The sequence below is a fragment of the Henckelia pumila genome, chromosome 3, assembly GCF_033568475.1.
Source record: "Henckelia pumila isolate YLH828 chromosome 3, ASM3356847v2, whole genome shotgun sequence".
NCBI classification, from domain to species: domain Eukaryota; kingdom Viridiplantae; phylum Streptophyta; class Magnoliopsida; order Lamiales; family Gesneriaceae; genus Henckelia; species Henckelia pumila.
Genome location: NC_133122.1, coordinates 182229817 through 182245965, shown reverse-complemented (window position 1 = coordinate 182245965; position 16149 = coordinate 182229817). Strand labels below are relative to the sequence as shown.

The following is a 16149-nucleotide window of genomic DNA, read 5'->3' as shown; positions in this document are numbered from 1 at the left end:
AAAAAACACTCTTTGTTCTTTAAAAACCATAATTGAGAACACTTCATTCAAAATATTTTACAAAAATCTCGACTAAACACATATTTAAATGATTTTATTCATACAACACTAAAAATATTTTTAAAATACTTCTACAAACAAACCGAAATCATGAGATGAAAACCAGTTTATAACAAATAACAATATCGAATCAAAGTCCAAAATAGAATAATTTCCCATATTTTGAAAGAGTTTTCCAAAATGGAATGTACCGTACCCTATGTTCGTTCACACTCCACCCGCGATTTATTGGCCCGCCTGCAGGCCGATGCCGGTACCAAGACCCGGCGGCGGCACCCGCGTGTTGACTTTCCCGCCACCGCTGGCCCTCCATTTCTTGTTTAATTATTTTCAACTTACCTAACCCGACTCAAACTTTTAAGTCACTTTATATTATTGATAAATAATTAATATCAATATTACGTACTGATATTCTGTGAAAATTTGATCATACGGTGACTTGATCAACCCTTTCCACAATCAACTGTGCCTGCTCAAGTTTTGATTGACCAGTCCACAAATTTCAACTAAAAAATCCCGGTTCACACCTCCATCATAATCCCAACATCTGTTCCGATGATGTAATATTCGGCAGACCAACAACCCGGTTGATCTCTTCAACAATTCTTCGAGTTCTTGTTGTTATGGTTGAGTGATTTCATGAATCTGTGCACAGAAATATAGCCCGTTGATACATAAAGACCCTTTCTTTCTTTTTTTTAAAGCTATGGCTAGCCATAGTAGCAAGAAAGAGACTTTCTTGAGGCTGAGGGCGGCGGCGGAGGAGGCCGTGCAGTGCATTGGTTTGGGCTATGATTTAACGTTGGACCTGCGGTTGAAGTACTGCAAGAATCAGCAGACCACCAAAGAGGGCTCGAGGTTGATCGCCATGGACGATGATCGGGTCCGGGATATAGCGATTCCAGGAGGTATTTTGGTCCAGAATGTTTCCAAGTCCATCAACTGTGATAAAGGCGAGCGCATGCGGTTCAGCTCTGACATCCTTCCTTTCCAGCAGGTAACTTGAAAACGATATTGTTGTGCAAAAGTTTCGTAAAACTACCATTTGGATGCCAACATGAAGTAACTGGCCATTGTTATCGCTGACTAGCTATACTCTTGATCCGCCCTTGTGGTATTTTTTAAAATTGTTCGAGTTTTACTTCGATTTTTGGCTATGAGAGCTGGAACTCGTTAAAGACTGAAGTATTTGTAATTGTTTGATTGTAAGAGCTGAGACCTGCATTCTTTTTAGCTACATTGACTCCTTTGATTACATGTATTATCATCATAGTTATTTTGAGAAGTAGCTGATTCTACTATTGTCTGTCTTTGAGTTTCTGATTAACATATCATCTCACCTTTTAGATGTCAGAGCAGTTCAACCAGGAACTATCACTTTCAGGTAAAATTCCGACTGGTCACTTCAATGCAGCGTTTGAGTTCACAGGCTCTTGGCAAAAAGATGCTGCTTTCACAAAATCTCTTGCTTTTGATGGGGTCTTCATCACCCTCTACAGCATTGCATTGGAAAAGGCCCAAGTGACGCTCCGTGATCATGTCAAACAAGCTGTGCCATCATCATGGGATCCTGCTGCATTGACAAGGCAAGCATAAAAACTTATTTTTCTTCCGTGTACATCGCTGAAACATGTATAAACTTATTTCCTCTGACTCGAGATGTTTGAATCAAGGGACTGGCCCTGTTATTGTTCTGATATGCCTAGGACATGAATAATGTTTTTCAGTGGGAAATTATGGTATTGAATCAAGACAAAATATTAGAACGTGTCACTAAGGGGTGAATTTGTTTGATTATATTTTTCCATTCATTTAATTGCCAAGATTTCAGGTGGTTGTCAACCTTGGTAAGTTGCAGAATCCTTCTATTCCCAGTTGAATGCATACAGACGTGCAATTTATTCGTAGATTTTATTATGATTTCCATGTGCTAATTAATAATTGACCTGAGGTACAATAGTTCTGTCTGAGAAATTATGCTTTTGAGAATACTTTTTCAGGTTTATTGAGAAATATGGTACACATGTCATTGTTGGTGTGAAGATGGGGGGCAAGGATGTTATATATGTAAAGCAACAGCATTCATCGCCTCTTCATCCCACTGAGATACAGAAAAAATTGAAGGAGGTGGCGGACAAGAGGTTTAGTGATGCAAGTGGACAATCTGGCATGTATCCGGAGAAATCTTATGGCGGTGAAATGGTTAGATTTAAAACTTTATCCATCTATCACCACATGTTTGCGGAATAATGCTTTTGTAATTTATCATGTCATGAGACCATCACTTGGACTATTTCAGTATACGTGAGTATCGCTGATTTTTTTAGCAAAATTTATCTGCATGTTAATAAGGTTTTCATGTTGCTCCTGTTCTCGTGCATATTAATAGCAAGTTTGTATTGCAGTTAACCTGAGAGTTCATTATCGTATGCCAACTTTATTAGGATTGTATGGGGGCAGGGTCCCAATGGGGAAATTTTGGGTGAATGACCTTGGTTAAACTTCATTTATGAAAAATAGTCCTCCCCAAGTGTATTTGAGTGTATTGAAATACATATGGGAGGGTTATTATTAATTTTTTTTTTTTAAAGGCGAGACCAAGATTAGTTTGCTAACTTCCCGGTCTGAAAGGTAGTCTTAAATTTTGCAAGACCTATAAGATAGATGAACCGTTTGATTAAATCAGCAACATTATTACGAATGTTTATTTTTAGTTGATTTTATTAAATTTAGTGCATCAAGTTCTATAATCCTCTTTCTTGGAAAATCAAAGAATTTGTTGTTGTTTGGAAGAAAAGCCTTTAGTCGTTGGAACATTTTAGAGAGATCTTGGCCTCTTATCTTAGCAGTTTATGAAGCATCCTCGTGTAAGAATTCCTATAGTTAAATGCATCTGTTTAATTCATTTCAGAGTGAGAGTAATGGACGCGAATTTATGTTCTTGGATCCCAGTACACCAAGTTTTCGCTCCAATGAAGAGGTAATCCCTAAATAAGTTATATTGGTTTTGATATAAGACCCGTCAACTTAGCCAATTTACATTGCACAACTCATTCTTTATCGGAGAGTTGCCCATATATGGTTTGTAGTGCATTTGATTATGAAATTTTATCACTGTTTTTATTTCCATGTTGGTTGGCATAATTTTTCATAATGATAACTCCAGGAAATTACGGTATTCTGGAGGAGGCGAGGCGGAAGCAGCAGTAGAAATATGCCTCATAACAAGTGGTGTCAAACTGTTCAGCTTGAGCCTGAAGTGATATCAATGTCTTTTATTCCGATTTCATCACTGTTGAGTGGAATTGATGGGAGTGGATTCTTGGGTCATGCCATCAATCTATATTTGCGTTGTAAGCAATAAGTATCATCATACTTGATAGATTTCTGGCATCTTTTAAATTTTCACACTTACTGAAAATGTCAATACCTGATGCTGCCAACATGAGCAGATATAATGCCTGGTTTCAGCTTTTGGAAAATCACATTACTGGAAATGTTGCAGTTTAAATTTTCGTCTTATATCTTAATAATGTTACTTGTTTTTAATTTTTATCAATCAGTATCAACAGTTTAAAAATGGACGAAAAATCCGCCTTAAGGTGGTATCAGTTTGTCAAAGGTTGATATTACTGCCATGAGCTGGTTAATTATTAACCTAACTGTCAGATTGAGTATCTTCTTATGAAACATAGAATACCACATTTTATCAGCATTAAACTGCTGCTTCTCTTGCAGATAAACCACCAATAGAAGAGCTATATCAATTTTTGGAATTTCAACTCCCAAAGCAGTGGGCACCTGTATTCGGTGACCTTGCTTTAGGTCCTGATAGGAAACAGCAAGGTGGAGCATCTTTGCAGTTCAGTTTGATGGGTCCGAAGCTTTATGTCGATACTAATGAGGTAACTTCTCCTGAATTTCAACCTTTTTAAGTTTCAGTCTAACCTCATGGTGATTGTAGTGCATGTGCTTTTGACGGATGAAAAAGTGCGTCATTTTTCCTACATTTTAAGGTGTGAATTATTTTCAATATGAAAAATAAAACGTTTTCAATCTTGAGGACTGAGGTTATTCCTCCTTGTTAGCCAGTAGTTATAGCATTTTTTCAAGTTTCATCCCCTTCTCTGTCCCTCAAACTCGATTACTGTCCTGATGCTTGAATGACACTATCATACAATTAATAAGGAAAACTTCCAACTTTAAATGGCCTATAAAAAACTTCTTTTCTGGCTTGAAACTGGTTGTAGTACTAGTACCTTGCAAAGGTGGCAGGGCCAGAATAATCAAAGCTCTATTTAATCTTGCCAAAAGGAAACTGAACCAGTTGTGGACTTATGTGGGATATCCACATTCTTTATCCTTTAAAGGCCACTTGACTAGCCTTTACCTGAAATTTGGCTCCTGTCTTGTTCAGGAATGGGATCACCAGGAAGTTGAACTACGTGGTGGATGAAATTTGCTTTGTTTAAACCACTGACTTTTTTATCATACATCCCTTTGCTCTTGCTAGCACGTCTTTTTCTTGATAAAAATAAAGTATGGCAAATAAAAGGAGCTACATCAATCAGAAAGGAGTAAATGCTAGGTGGAATTCTACCAAGTAATTGTTAGTTGGACCTTTTCTCGGGGAATGGCCAGTGTTTATGATTCCTTCGAATATTAATGATTTTCTCCTGGGGATGCCCAGTGTATTTGTATTATTCTTTACCTTTTAATGAAGTCATTTTCATTAAAAAAAATAAAAATAAATAATTGTTAGGTGGAATTCCAGGGATCACGTAGAGTGGTTTGGGGTTTGATTGACTAGTTCATGTGACCCCTAATAAAAATCTAGCCCAGTCTGTGTATCAGTATATGTTTCTGGTGCTGATTTTCATAACCATCGGTTTGACTCGTCTATGATTGCTTTAAGCTTGATCATTTCTCATGCTTTATCATCATATTTTTACTAGTGATGCACTGAGATTACTGATAATGGTTGCATGTATTATGTGGCAAAAAATAACTTGACAGGTGGATGTGGGAAACAAACCAGTCACCGGCCTGCGACTATATTTGGAAGGAAAGAGGTGTAATTGCTTAGCCATCCATCTGCAGCACTTGTCCTCCTCGCCGAAAAGCTTTCAACTTCGTAATGAACCTGGCAGACACGGTAGTAGCTCTGATGACCGTAGGTACTATGAGAAGGTCCAGTGGAAGAGTTTTTCACATATATGCACAGCACCTGTCGAGTCCGACGATGATCATTCTATAGTCACTGGCGCACAGTTTGAAGTTAAGGAATCTGGTATGAAAAATGTGCTCTTTTTACGCCTGCATTTTTCCAGAGTTACTGGGGCTACAGTTGTGAGGAAAGCAGAGTGGGATGGTTCCCCTGCCTTGACTCACAAGTCTGGAATTATTTCAACTATAATCAGTACTCGATTTTCGACCACTCAGAAACCTCCTCCAAACCCATCGGATGTTAATGTCAACTCTGCTTTATATCCCGAAGGCCCCCCCATGCCTGCACAAACACCTAAACTTCTCAGGTTTGTCGACACCACAGAAATGACTAGAGGGCCGCAGCATGCTCCTGGGTACTGGGTAGTCTCGGGTGCTCGGCTTATGGTAGATAAGGGTAAAATATCGCTTCGTGTGAAGTACTCTTTATTGGCCGTAGTTCCATCAGACGATGAAATAGTCATGCATGGCTAAACAATCGGTAAATTTTGGTTTGTAGTCTTACATCGGGATCGTAGCACAGTGGTTTGTGGTTTTGTGTATAATTGTTGTTATATTTGGACTACTTCTGTTTGTTTTTTAGTGAAAAGAAACTGAACGCCAGTGTATTGATTTTCTTTCTGTCAAAATATAGTTGTTAATGTTACTAAACCATTCTACGAGATGGCAAATTGCATTACCTGTAATAAAATTCACAATGACAAATCCCCTGAATTCAGCATTTCATTCTTAATCCACTTGGCCTCTTCGAAAGATCGAAAGCAGTAAAACTCACAATGACAAATCTGTCGTATAGTATAAATACTTGACCACCATATAAAATTCAAAATGTCACAAGAAACATGAAAAGTTGTAGGTACTTCAATTTTTGTAGTCTTGAGATTATAAGCAGAAATGAAGGTTTATGTATTCGAAACATGCGATTAACAAGATTTAAGTTACTCAAAGAAGGCCAAAGATTATTTCTTGGCCTGCGTTGCTGCTGCTGGTTTCTTATGCATGGTCCAAAATGCAGCACTGTAATGATTCTGCAATAACAGTGGGAAACCGAGTTATATGCAGGGCTTCAAACACGCCCCCACAACCATGGCCATAAACGTTAAATAGTTTAGGCAACAAATCGATGCAATTAATAGTTAGACGGGGAAATGAGGATTAACCATTCTAACAACAGTAGCAACGTTGACGAAGAAAATTAGAAAGGGGAATGGGACTAAGTTACTAGCTACAAGTTATTAGATTAAAATTATATTGGTTTCTAAACATTGTTGGTGATATCTATCAAGAATTCATTGAATATGGTGTGATGATGAAAATTTAACAGGGAAACGATATGAAAAGAGCATCGTTTATTTATTGAATTTCATAAGAATTTACTGATCTACTATCAGTAGATAGACCCAGTGTCCTCTAAACTTATGTGCTTTGGATATATAGTACAGGGTACAGGCAAGTATAATTCATCACATTCTTTCTACAACTTTTCAAGCAGACTTCATGTACATTTTATTTTTTTCTTTTCCATGTACATTTTAGTTAACTGAGTATTTAAATGTCAAAATATTTTGAACTGACATAAATATTTTTAGAATCCAATCTAAAAAGAAACATAAAATGGCAACCTGCATCATTGATCTTGGATTGGTGGTGTAAGTCGTCTCAATCATCGACTCCTTCTGTTTCTCAAAAAGACGGCCAACATGAGCTAGGGGAAAACATCATGCACGAATACATCAAAATTCAAGTAATATGAGATTACCTGAATTTCAAATCCATACTGACAAGAAATCCTCTTCACGTCTTCCAAGCTAAGCTCAATTGACATCTCCTTCAAAAATAAAAGGAATATCACGTTGACAACCCAAAATATTCAGATGTTTCTTGATATATGAGATGGAGTACATGCTTATTCACTTCGGATTAAAAAGCTCACATCTTCCTGATTATATGTGTCTGCAAAATGATAAAGTAGGGGCCCCAAATTTATCCACACCTGCCAAGAATTCATAATTGGGTATCACGAAAGAAAATGATTTAACAGGTAAATTTATTAAAAACACTTACTCCCCCATCTTTGAGAATTCTTGAAATGATCTCTATATATTCCACAATGTTGTGAGCCGTATCAAGAAAGAAACAAGTCACAACTGCATCCCAAACTCCTGAAAAATAAATAAATATATGTAAGAAAACAAGAATAGAATTATCACATAACCCTGCATCATGAATAAAAATTTTAATTTAAAAAACTTTCATACCTACTTGGCTAGGATCATTGTATACTTCAACAAAATCACCTCCGCACATTGAGAAGCCTTCGGTAATCCCTGCACTGTTTCCAACAGATTTCACTACATTCTAGTTCCAAAAATCAGCTTCAATGTGGTTCATGATTTATCTTAAAGAATTAACTAAGCTGCACTTTCTGGGACTACATAAAGAATTTAAGTTGAATAACTCTTTAAGAACTACCATACAAGTGCACTTCAAAGTTTTACAGGCAAAATTAAGCATCTCTTCGAAAAAGAACGTCACATTACTGCCTTGATCAAGAGTTGCATGGTGGAGAAACAGAAGGATAAAAAATGCTCAAGTAATTAGGAAAAAAAGGTAACACAAAGGTAACACAACGGATAGAAAATAAACAAGTAGAAACCAAAGGATGTCTATCTAATTTTGACTGTTGTCCTAGTATGGCAACTGACAGATGGATAAGTACGATAACAATCCAAAGAAACAAAGATAATATAGAAGTTGGATGCACATACACAGAAAGCATAGAGAAATTAACAGATAGGAAAAAAAGTTGACCAACACCTAGCTGGATGAATATCGGGAACCGAAACAGGACGTAGCTGATCATCATCTGAAAGTGAATTGCAGTTACTGTGTATCCATGGATATATTGTCCACTCATCAGCAACTTGAGATCTAAACAATTGATAAGTTAGAATTCAACAAAATTTGATCTTTATAAAGAACAAAAAACAGAACTCTCTCACTGGTTTAATATGAAACTGGAGCATATCATCATGTAGTAAGAAAATTCATTCCCTTGGCTTATAAAACCTGTAATGCAATAAATTTGTAAGGCTGCTAGGAAGGAAATAGATTGTTTAGAAAACTAAGTGTCCATCAACGGAGACATACCCAGACATGATATTTCTAATGCTAACCTCCCAAGTCCAGCTCCAGGGACTAAGCAGGCAGGTGGACTGTTAAAAGAAAGAATTTTCTTAAGAATACATTAACATCTTAAAGCACTGTGAACATTGCGGTACTGCATAACAAATAGTCCATTTAGCACAACAACAGTGAGATAGTCTAGCAGCATCCAACAGACAATAAAGTTTGGGAAAATATTGCAGAAACAGTGCCTTTCTTTTGAACGATGCGGAAAAAGTCGTTGAAGTTCTTTAAGAATTGGCTTGTAGCATTCATCACGTTCCCTCTGACCCTGAACATGAAGAGAAAATAAAGTAAATAACCCCTCTCCATACGTCCTCTCTCCTTTTTATTATCTTCGTTTTAATTGGTGATACTAAATCCCCAAATTGTTAAGCATAACAGAACAGAGGACATTGTAGTTAAGATCTAGGTTCTTTAATGAGACAATAAAATTTAAGTTACCTCAGTTGCCCAATCTCTGACAATGTTTCTTATGATGCATCGAACCTGGGAAGACATGAAAATTCAAAATCTTATATAAATATGTTTTAATTTTCCAAGATGAAAACTTTACATAGCTGAAAGAAATAAAAAGAGAGCCTGTTAATCAAGACACGTATAAATAGCTGAGTAATATCATCTGAGAGTTGATACAGAGCTATGATGGCAACTTTGCACAAAATAATAACAGAAAGATATTTTGTTGCATGGTTAATGAGTAGCAATAAAATATTACTATTATAGCCAATGTTTTCATAATCGGACCGGTGATCGAACCGGTCTACCTTGAAAAAACGGTACAACCGGTCGGACCGTTTTAACCGGACGGTCGGACCGAAAAACCGTTTATATAATATAATATAATTAATAATATTTTTTAAATTTTAAAAACCTAAAAAATGTATATAAATAGACAAAAATATATTTATCATAGTTTAAAAAATAAATAATAATTATATAAATAATTCAAAATATTATTATAGCTATATATTTTTTAAAAAAATTAATTAATTAAAAAACTCCAATAATACTAAAATAATATTTTTGAAATAGTACAAATTCTAAATAATCATGTATATATATATAATAAAATATTAAATTAAGATTTTAAATTTTGTTAAAAAATAATTTTTTTAAAAAAATAAAAAAAAAATCGAGCAACCGGTTCGACCGGTTTTTTGGCCGGTTCTTGGCCGGTTCGACCGGTTTTGACTGGTTCCGAGCAGTTTAACCGTTAGAACGATTTTTGAGGGTGTTCCAAACCGGACCAGTGACCGGTCAAACCGGTCGAACCTGCCGGTCTGGTCCGGTTTTGAAAACATTGATTACAGCACTTCAAATTAAACATGAATCCGTATTTAAAAAAAATTAAAATTAAAAATTAAAAACCAAGTGGCTAGATATTGACAGAACTTACCGACGTAACCGTGGAATTTCTCATCAACTCAGTCAGACAATGAAAAGTATTCAGTAATCAAGTGTACCTTAATCACTTTCAAGTTTTTTTACATTCGGTGATGCAGTATGTATTTATTTATATTTTAACTTTTTTGGCATTTTGTGGAGGTAAACCACCAACTGGCCAAATGAATCCAACTAACTTGGATCATAACCTTAACTTTGATTAGTCTGCAAATATCATTCACTTTAAACACAATAGAAAATCTAAACAAGATTACTCATTGACTAATAGAAATAGCACACCTTATCTACATCAACTAAAGGAACATGAAACTGCAAAGATGGGTCCAACCAATCAGGTGGTGATGAGGAAGCCTGAAAGAGAAAATCCAAAGCACTAAGATTAGTGTTACGACAAGGTTTTTTTGTGGGGGTTTGTTGCAGTGATCGGTAGTAAAATAAAGCAAGAAAGAAAGCAGAACAATTCAGTGACGAGAAAATGCACAAATTTCACAAGAAAGGATATGAAGTAATTAAAAATCATTAACGAGATAATTGTTTTAGACTGACATTGGGCTTCAATCTGATACTGATGTGTGACTCATGTCTCTTCAACTACTACTTTTATTTGGAAAGCAGACACTGATTGATGAACTATGAATACCCTCCAACCAATAATAAATAATTACCGTGGTCACTCAAAATGGATGTTATTTATTTCACTCCACAGGGTCAAAGCAAGAAACTCAATAGACACAATATATATATATATATATATATATATATATATGTATGTATGTATGTATGTATGTATATATATATATGTATGTATGTATATATATATGTATGTATATGTATAATGAAATGAAATGAAAACTTACATGTCCATCACAATCAAGCCTAGAAGATAATTGTGGACAATCAGAATTTTCTGCATTTGTCTTACATTGAGATCCTATACAGCAGTTCCCAGCATTTTCGTTCGAAGGTTCAATTTTCTTCTCCTGTTGTTATCTACAGAGGTCAAATTTTCATGATGAAAATGAAATAAACAAATAAAAAAAAGAAGCAACATTAATTTTTTTAAAAAAAATTACAAAAGACACAAGTGAGACCTCTGCGCCAATTTCTCTGTTCAGTGACCTATATTCTCCATTATCACCTTTTTCACAGCCAATTTCAGCCCATGGATGCAGATTTCCACTTTTCAAGCCAGACTGAAATGGAAGTTTCATTTCATCGGATAAAAGGCAGTTATCTGATGTATTGTCCACGTTTTGATCTTCCGAATTTCCAATATCTTGATTCAAGTCAATTGGCGGTTCAAATGCCTGCCAAATACCAATTGTGCGCTTAAAACAAAAACAACAAGTGCCAACACATTTAAAGTTTATAAAGAGCAGTCTCGTGTTCAAATATAGAAGTTAATGAATGATGATGGACAATATGGCATAGTTATAAGCAGAGGAGAGAGAATGGATCTATCAATCACCTTAAGCATTTCAAAAATGAAATATGAATTTTGTGAGACACACCTGCAAAATGAAGAATCTAAACAAAATCATCCTCAGGCAGCATAAGGGTAAAATTGAGGTCAGAATCATTCATAATTTGTCATTTGTTCGAGTTATAATATCCATCATATCAGATGTGAAGAGGTTATACCAATGCATAAGGTTGTTTCTTGGTATGAGGACAATATTTACACATTCATGTTTCATGTCAAGCAAGCTGGTTGACAACACATTATTCATAACCATGACATTCAAATCGAATGTTTGGGCAATCATAGAATTGCAACCGAGTGCTGGCCGTAAACTTCCAATTGTATTTTTATTTAATCATAATGGATTTCTATTCATTTTCTGCTAGTCTGTATTCGTCCAAAACATGAGGCATCACTCGTCTCATTAATCTTTAATTTCTATTAAGCTTTTCAAAATAGCTTTGGTCATGCTCCAAAAAGCCCAACAATATATAAAAAATAAAATCTATTAAACTATTTTATGTTCACAGATTTCAGTGTAATAATGAATATTTTAAAGATGGTTATACCATCTGAGTTTCTGAAATTTAAATGGGATGTGTGGTAACAGGGCCTGCAAAATTCCAAGCCAAAGCATCAGAAAAAAAGGTTAAAAGAAGTTCCATGACCTCATTTGTTCAACCATAAATAATACCTTGTGTGCTGGTGAAAGCCTTCTGAAGCATCTTTCATATCTTCTGATATCCTCCTCAGCAGCCTCTGGATAGCTGCATTGAGAATCCAATTACAAACCACAGTAAGCACTACTTGAAAGACCCTCGACAAGCTTCAATCAAGACATACAAGAAAAAGATAACGACTAAATTGGAAATGAATATTTATCAATCTTTGAGATGAAAAGAACATACAAAAAACTGATACGTATGATGCTAGAACCAACCAGGAGTAAGCAATATCACATGCAGACAAGTGTATGAAAAACAGTACCATTCAATAATTATTGCAATTAAGAATCCACCCATTCCTTCGCACTTGTGGCTTGCCAAGTACTTATGCATCAGGATGGATATGGATGAAGTGTTAAGATTAAAGCTCAAAAGTTGGACAACAATCACAGTAGCCAAACACATGGTTCTGTCAGTACCTCGTGACTCATATTTAGGAGATGGAGGACAAAACTGGAGGCTTCACTTTCCTTTGACCTTATCAAGGCTAAGTAGACTGAAAACCAAAGGTTCAAGTCATAAATTCCCATTTTCTCCCATTGTATATTATGAAAGATTTATATCCTAGATCTGTACTCTTGCAAGTGAGCAATTTATCACTGAGAAGGGTCCAGTGAATAGGTTAAACAGAACAAGGATTTAAGGCAGGAAAAAAAACGCAACGGTTTTTAACTTCTGCATGCAAAGTTATTCTTGAAAGAAATTTACTTTGTCAGTTTTTACCATCCATACTCTAGCAAAATTGAGACATGCACCTGTTTATAAAACTTCATCTGCTAATATATCTTACAAAACTCCTTTAGCGTTTAGTTATCAATTTTTTCCAGTATTAAATGACAAGGATCGGATTTTAATCAAAGATTGAATATTTTTTCACAATCCCCTCCCAGCAAGTGGAACCCTCGGCAGAAGTGACTACAGAGTCCATCATTCCACCGGATTTTTCAACTGACTCGAGTCAAACTGCTCAGTTATTGGCATTGTCCCAGCAGCGGACTATCACAACTTCAGTCACAATTCAACAATCCGAAAAAATCAACTCTTATAATAAAAACACAAACAAGCAAAACTGAAATATCACAAGCAAGCCTATATTTCAATAGAAACACAATTCGACGCACAGAAAAAACGAGAACTTTAATCGGATTAACCACACGGAAAGGTGAAACACTGGAACAAATCGGTGCAGATTACAGCTAAAAATGAATCCCAGTCACACACAGTACAAGGTGTACAAGATAATTTACTTGAGATAAGCGCTGATTATCCGGCGGAGGGATTTAACTTCCAAAGCTTCTTCTAGCTTCCGACGCCGCAATTCCTCGTCCTCCGTCGCTACCATTTCTTCGCCTTTTCTACGGAGAATGCTGTTCTCCGGAGTATTTCACGGTCCCTCGTTTTCTGGATATGGGCCGGGTCAAGTAAATGTTAGGCCAACCCACTTTTGGCGGGTCGACGACCGAAAATTCCCAACCCAACCAATTTTAAGAGGATTGCATGTTAGACGAGCGGACTCAAAAATTGACATACTATAAATAAAAATCATTATAATTAATTATAATAATTAATTATAATTTTATTTCATAAATAAAATATTATTAAAAACATATTAATAAAAATTTTAGTTATTGATTTCATACGTGTAAATTTTATATAAAGTAATTAATACAAAAAAATTCACAACTTTCATTAAAAATACATATATCACAATAAAAATAAAAATAAAATAATAATTCTCCAGGCCCGCGGCTCTATGTCAGATAGTCTGTTTGGTGACGGAAGCCAACAAAAAAAAATTATTTAAGTCCAAATAAGTACTTTTTTAAAAGTCAGAAATTTTAGCTGTTTGGCTTCTGCTTCTGTTTCTATTTAAAAAATCACTTTTTCGACATTTATCCAAATGCTAAAACCGATTTTGTTTTTTTTAATAAAAGTACTTTAAAAAGCTGGATTTATTTAAATGCTTTTTTAAGCCAATAGCTTTTGTATCCAAACAGGCCCATATTTTCGTGAAATTGATTAATGAAGAAAATGTAGATTAAATTGATGAATATTGAAAATTTGTTTCAAATCCTCGTGCTTAAACATAACTTTAAATTCAGTCTCTTGACAAAAAAAAATATATGTTTGAATTTCTTGTTCTACACAAAAATGTTTCTACACTCCTTAGACCCACATGTTTTTTACAGTTGAAAATCGGTATAAAACATTGAAAATGTGATATTAATATATGATAATAGATCACTAATTTAGATCTGGTATAAAATACAAAATTTGGGATACATAATTTGAGAAATTTTATTTAATATATGATTATTGAGTATCCAAACATGTCTTGTAAGTGTTGATTATGCCGCAAGGTCCAATGACAAGGGGACGGAGCAAAAAGTTCAAAGACGCTCTTCAAGAATTCATGGTAGAATCTCACGAAGTGCTTACAAGAGTGTCAACAAATCTTGAAGGGTTTGGGAGATATGGTGATCATCAAGTTGGAAGACATTTCAACATTATTGAAGTGCTTAGTGATCAAATGAATGAAAAAACTACGAAGTCATGCCCGAACCACCCCACGAACCCAGACACGGACCATGCACAGACCCCATGTCACATCCGTGTATAGGTCCGTGCATTTAAATTTCAGGGCGCCAAAGGTGCACGGACCCCCTTCCAGGGTCCGTGCATACACACAGTTTGACATGTTTAGTGTGTGTCACGCAGATTTTTGAGTTTTTTTCCTAAGTTTGGAGTTTTATTCTACTAGAAATATTGTAACCCGAGTTCCATTTTTTATGTTAGAAATTACATATAATTTTGAAAGTGTCAAAACACGATTAAAGATTCATTATTTGGTGAAAATGAGTGGCAAATCGGCTCCGGAATGTTCGAAAATAGTAGGGAGGGTCTAGGGGTCTCGAACAGTTCGGAAGCAACCAAACCAGTTCAGAAGAAGCGGAGCAATTCGGATCTTCCGAACTCAACAGGAACCAGGTGTCAAGGTGGACTAGACAAGTGGCAGTTCGGATCTTTCGATCCCAGTTCGAAACTTTCGAACTCACCGGTAGCCTGAGGTGTCAAAATGCTCTTTACATGTGGGAATCATGTGCAGATCGGCACATCTTATCCCTGGCCTATAAATATGCGTCCAAACCTCATTTTTAGATGAAAATTGATGGGTTTCCGAACCATTAGTCCATATTATGAGTTTTTTGGGTTTTATTCTCGAGAGTCAAGCACTAGCGAGGTGCTATGGGGCTTGTAGTGGAGCTGTGTTTGGGTCAGGCCCTTCGACATCAGCGGGATGACAACGGATGCAGGTAAAATTCTAGACTCTTAGTAGATATTGGGAGTAGCTAGTAGTCTAGTTTAGACTTTTAGATAAGTTATAGTGATTTGGCTTTGTCTTGACTTGTAGACTTGGATTGTAAATGTAGTAACCCAGATTCCATTTTAAGATAATAATATGTTAAACATGATTTAGGGTTACTAATTAAATAAAGCAGAGCACAAGTCAAGATCAAGAACATATGGTATGAGAATGAGCTAGGGTTGATGGATTTGACCATGGGCTCGGGTCGATCATGAGTGGCTCGGGTCGGACACGGTTGAGCATCAAGAGCTTGGCCGTGTGTGTGGCTTTGGCTAGGGCTCGGGCATGGCACTAGGGCTCGGGCATTGAGCTAGGGCTCGGGCGTGGAGGTGGATTTAGCTCGGACGTGGAGCTTGGTTTGAGCTCGGATGTTTCCTTGGGGCTCGGGTCGGTCATGGTGAACCAAGAGAGGGTTTGGACACGAGGGGTTCGGTCAAGGAAAAGCATGGCTCGGGTCGGGTCCTAGGGTGCTCAAGAAAGTGAAGTGCAAGACCAAGGTTGTGTTCGGTCATGGGAAGAGCACATTGTGTTCAGGTCGGGAATGAACACGTGTCTTAACCAAAATCAGTGCATGTATAAGCCCGAGCTGTTAGGCGAGGTGTCAAGTATTCAAGTGATGAGATGCTTAGTGCCCTTCCAGCTGTCAAGGTTTCGTGCATTTCAGTGACACCTGTCCCAGTTCAAAATCTATAAATAGGAGCTAGGAGTTCAGTTAT

The 16149-nt window shown here is 36.3% G+C and overlaps 2 protein-coding genes across 8 annotated transcripts; one reads left to right on the top strand and one right to left on the bottom strand.

Annotated features, from left to right (window-relative positions):
* Nucleotides 1–252: 252 nt before the first annotated feature.
* On the top strand, nt 253–5950 carry LOC140892044 (MACPF domain-containing protein At4g24290-like). The gene is made up of 7 exons (XM_073300781.1): nt 253–1057; nt 1408–1646; nt 2061–2262; nt 2972–3040; nt 3227–3413; nt 3799–3965; nt 5077–5950. The coding sequence occupies exons 1-7, from the start codon at nt 767–769 to the stop codon at nt 5758–5760; spliced, it is 1839 nt and encodes a 612-aa protein (XP_073156882.1). The 5' UTR covers nt 253–766; the 3' UTR covers nt 5761–5950.
* A 101-nt stretch (nt 5951–6051) lies between these two features.
* Nucleotides 6052–13522, bottom strand: LOC140892045 (uncharacterized). 7 transcript variants are annotated; one of them, XM_073300782.1, is made up of 18 exons: nt 13314–13521; nt 12036–12108; nt 11911–11954; nt 11348–11390; nt 10971–11186; nt 10737–10859; nt 10159–10230; nt 8917–8961; nt 8664–8743; nt 8437–8501; nt 8289–8355; nt 8104–8217; nt 7545–7618; nt 7351–7448; nt 7220–7279; nt 7046–7114; nt 6909–6962; nt 6052–6314 (listed from the first exon to the last, which is right to left on the bottom strand). In XM_073300782.1, exons 1-18 carry the CDS (start codon nt 13406–13408, stop codon nt 6246–6248), a joined length of 1461 nt encoding a protein of 486 aa, XP_073156883.1. In that variant the 5' UTR covers nt 13409–13521; the 3' UTR covers nt 6052–6245. The 7 variants fall into 7 exon arrangements, 6 of the variants coding, with proteins under 6 accessions (XP_073156883.1, XP_073156888.1, XP_073156884.1 ...); XM_073300787.1 differs by lacking the exon at nt 13314–13521 and adding an exon at nt 12486–12553; XM_073300783.1 differs by lacking the exon at nt 11911–11954 and having other exon boundaries at nt 12010–12108; nt 13314–13522.
* Nucleotides 13523–16149: the final 2627 nt, after the last annotated feature.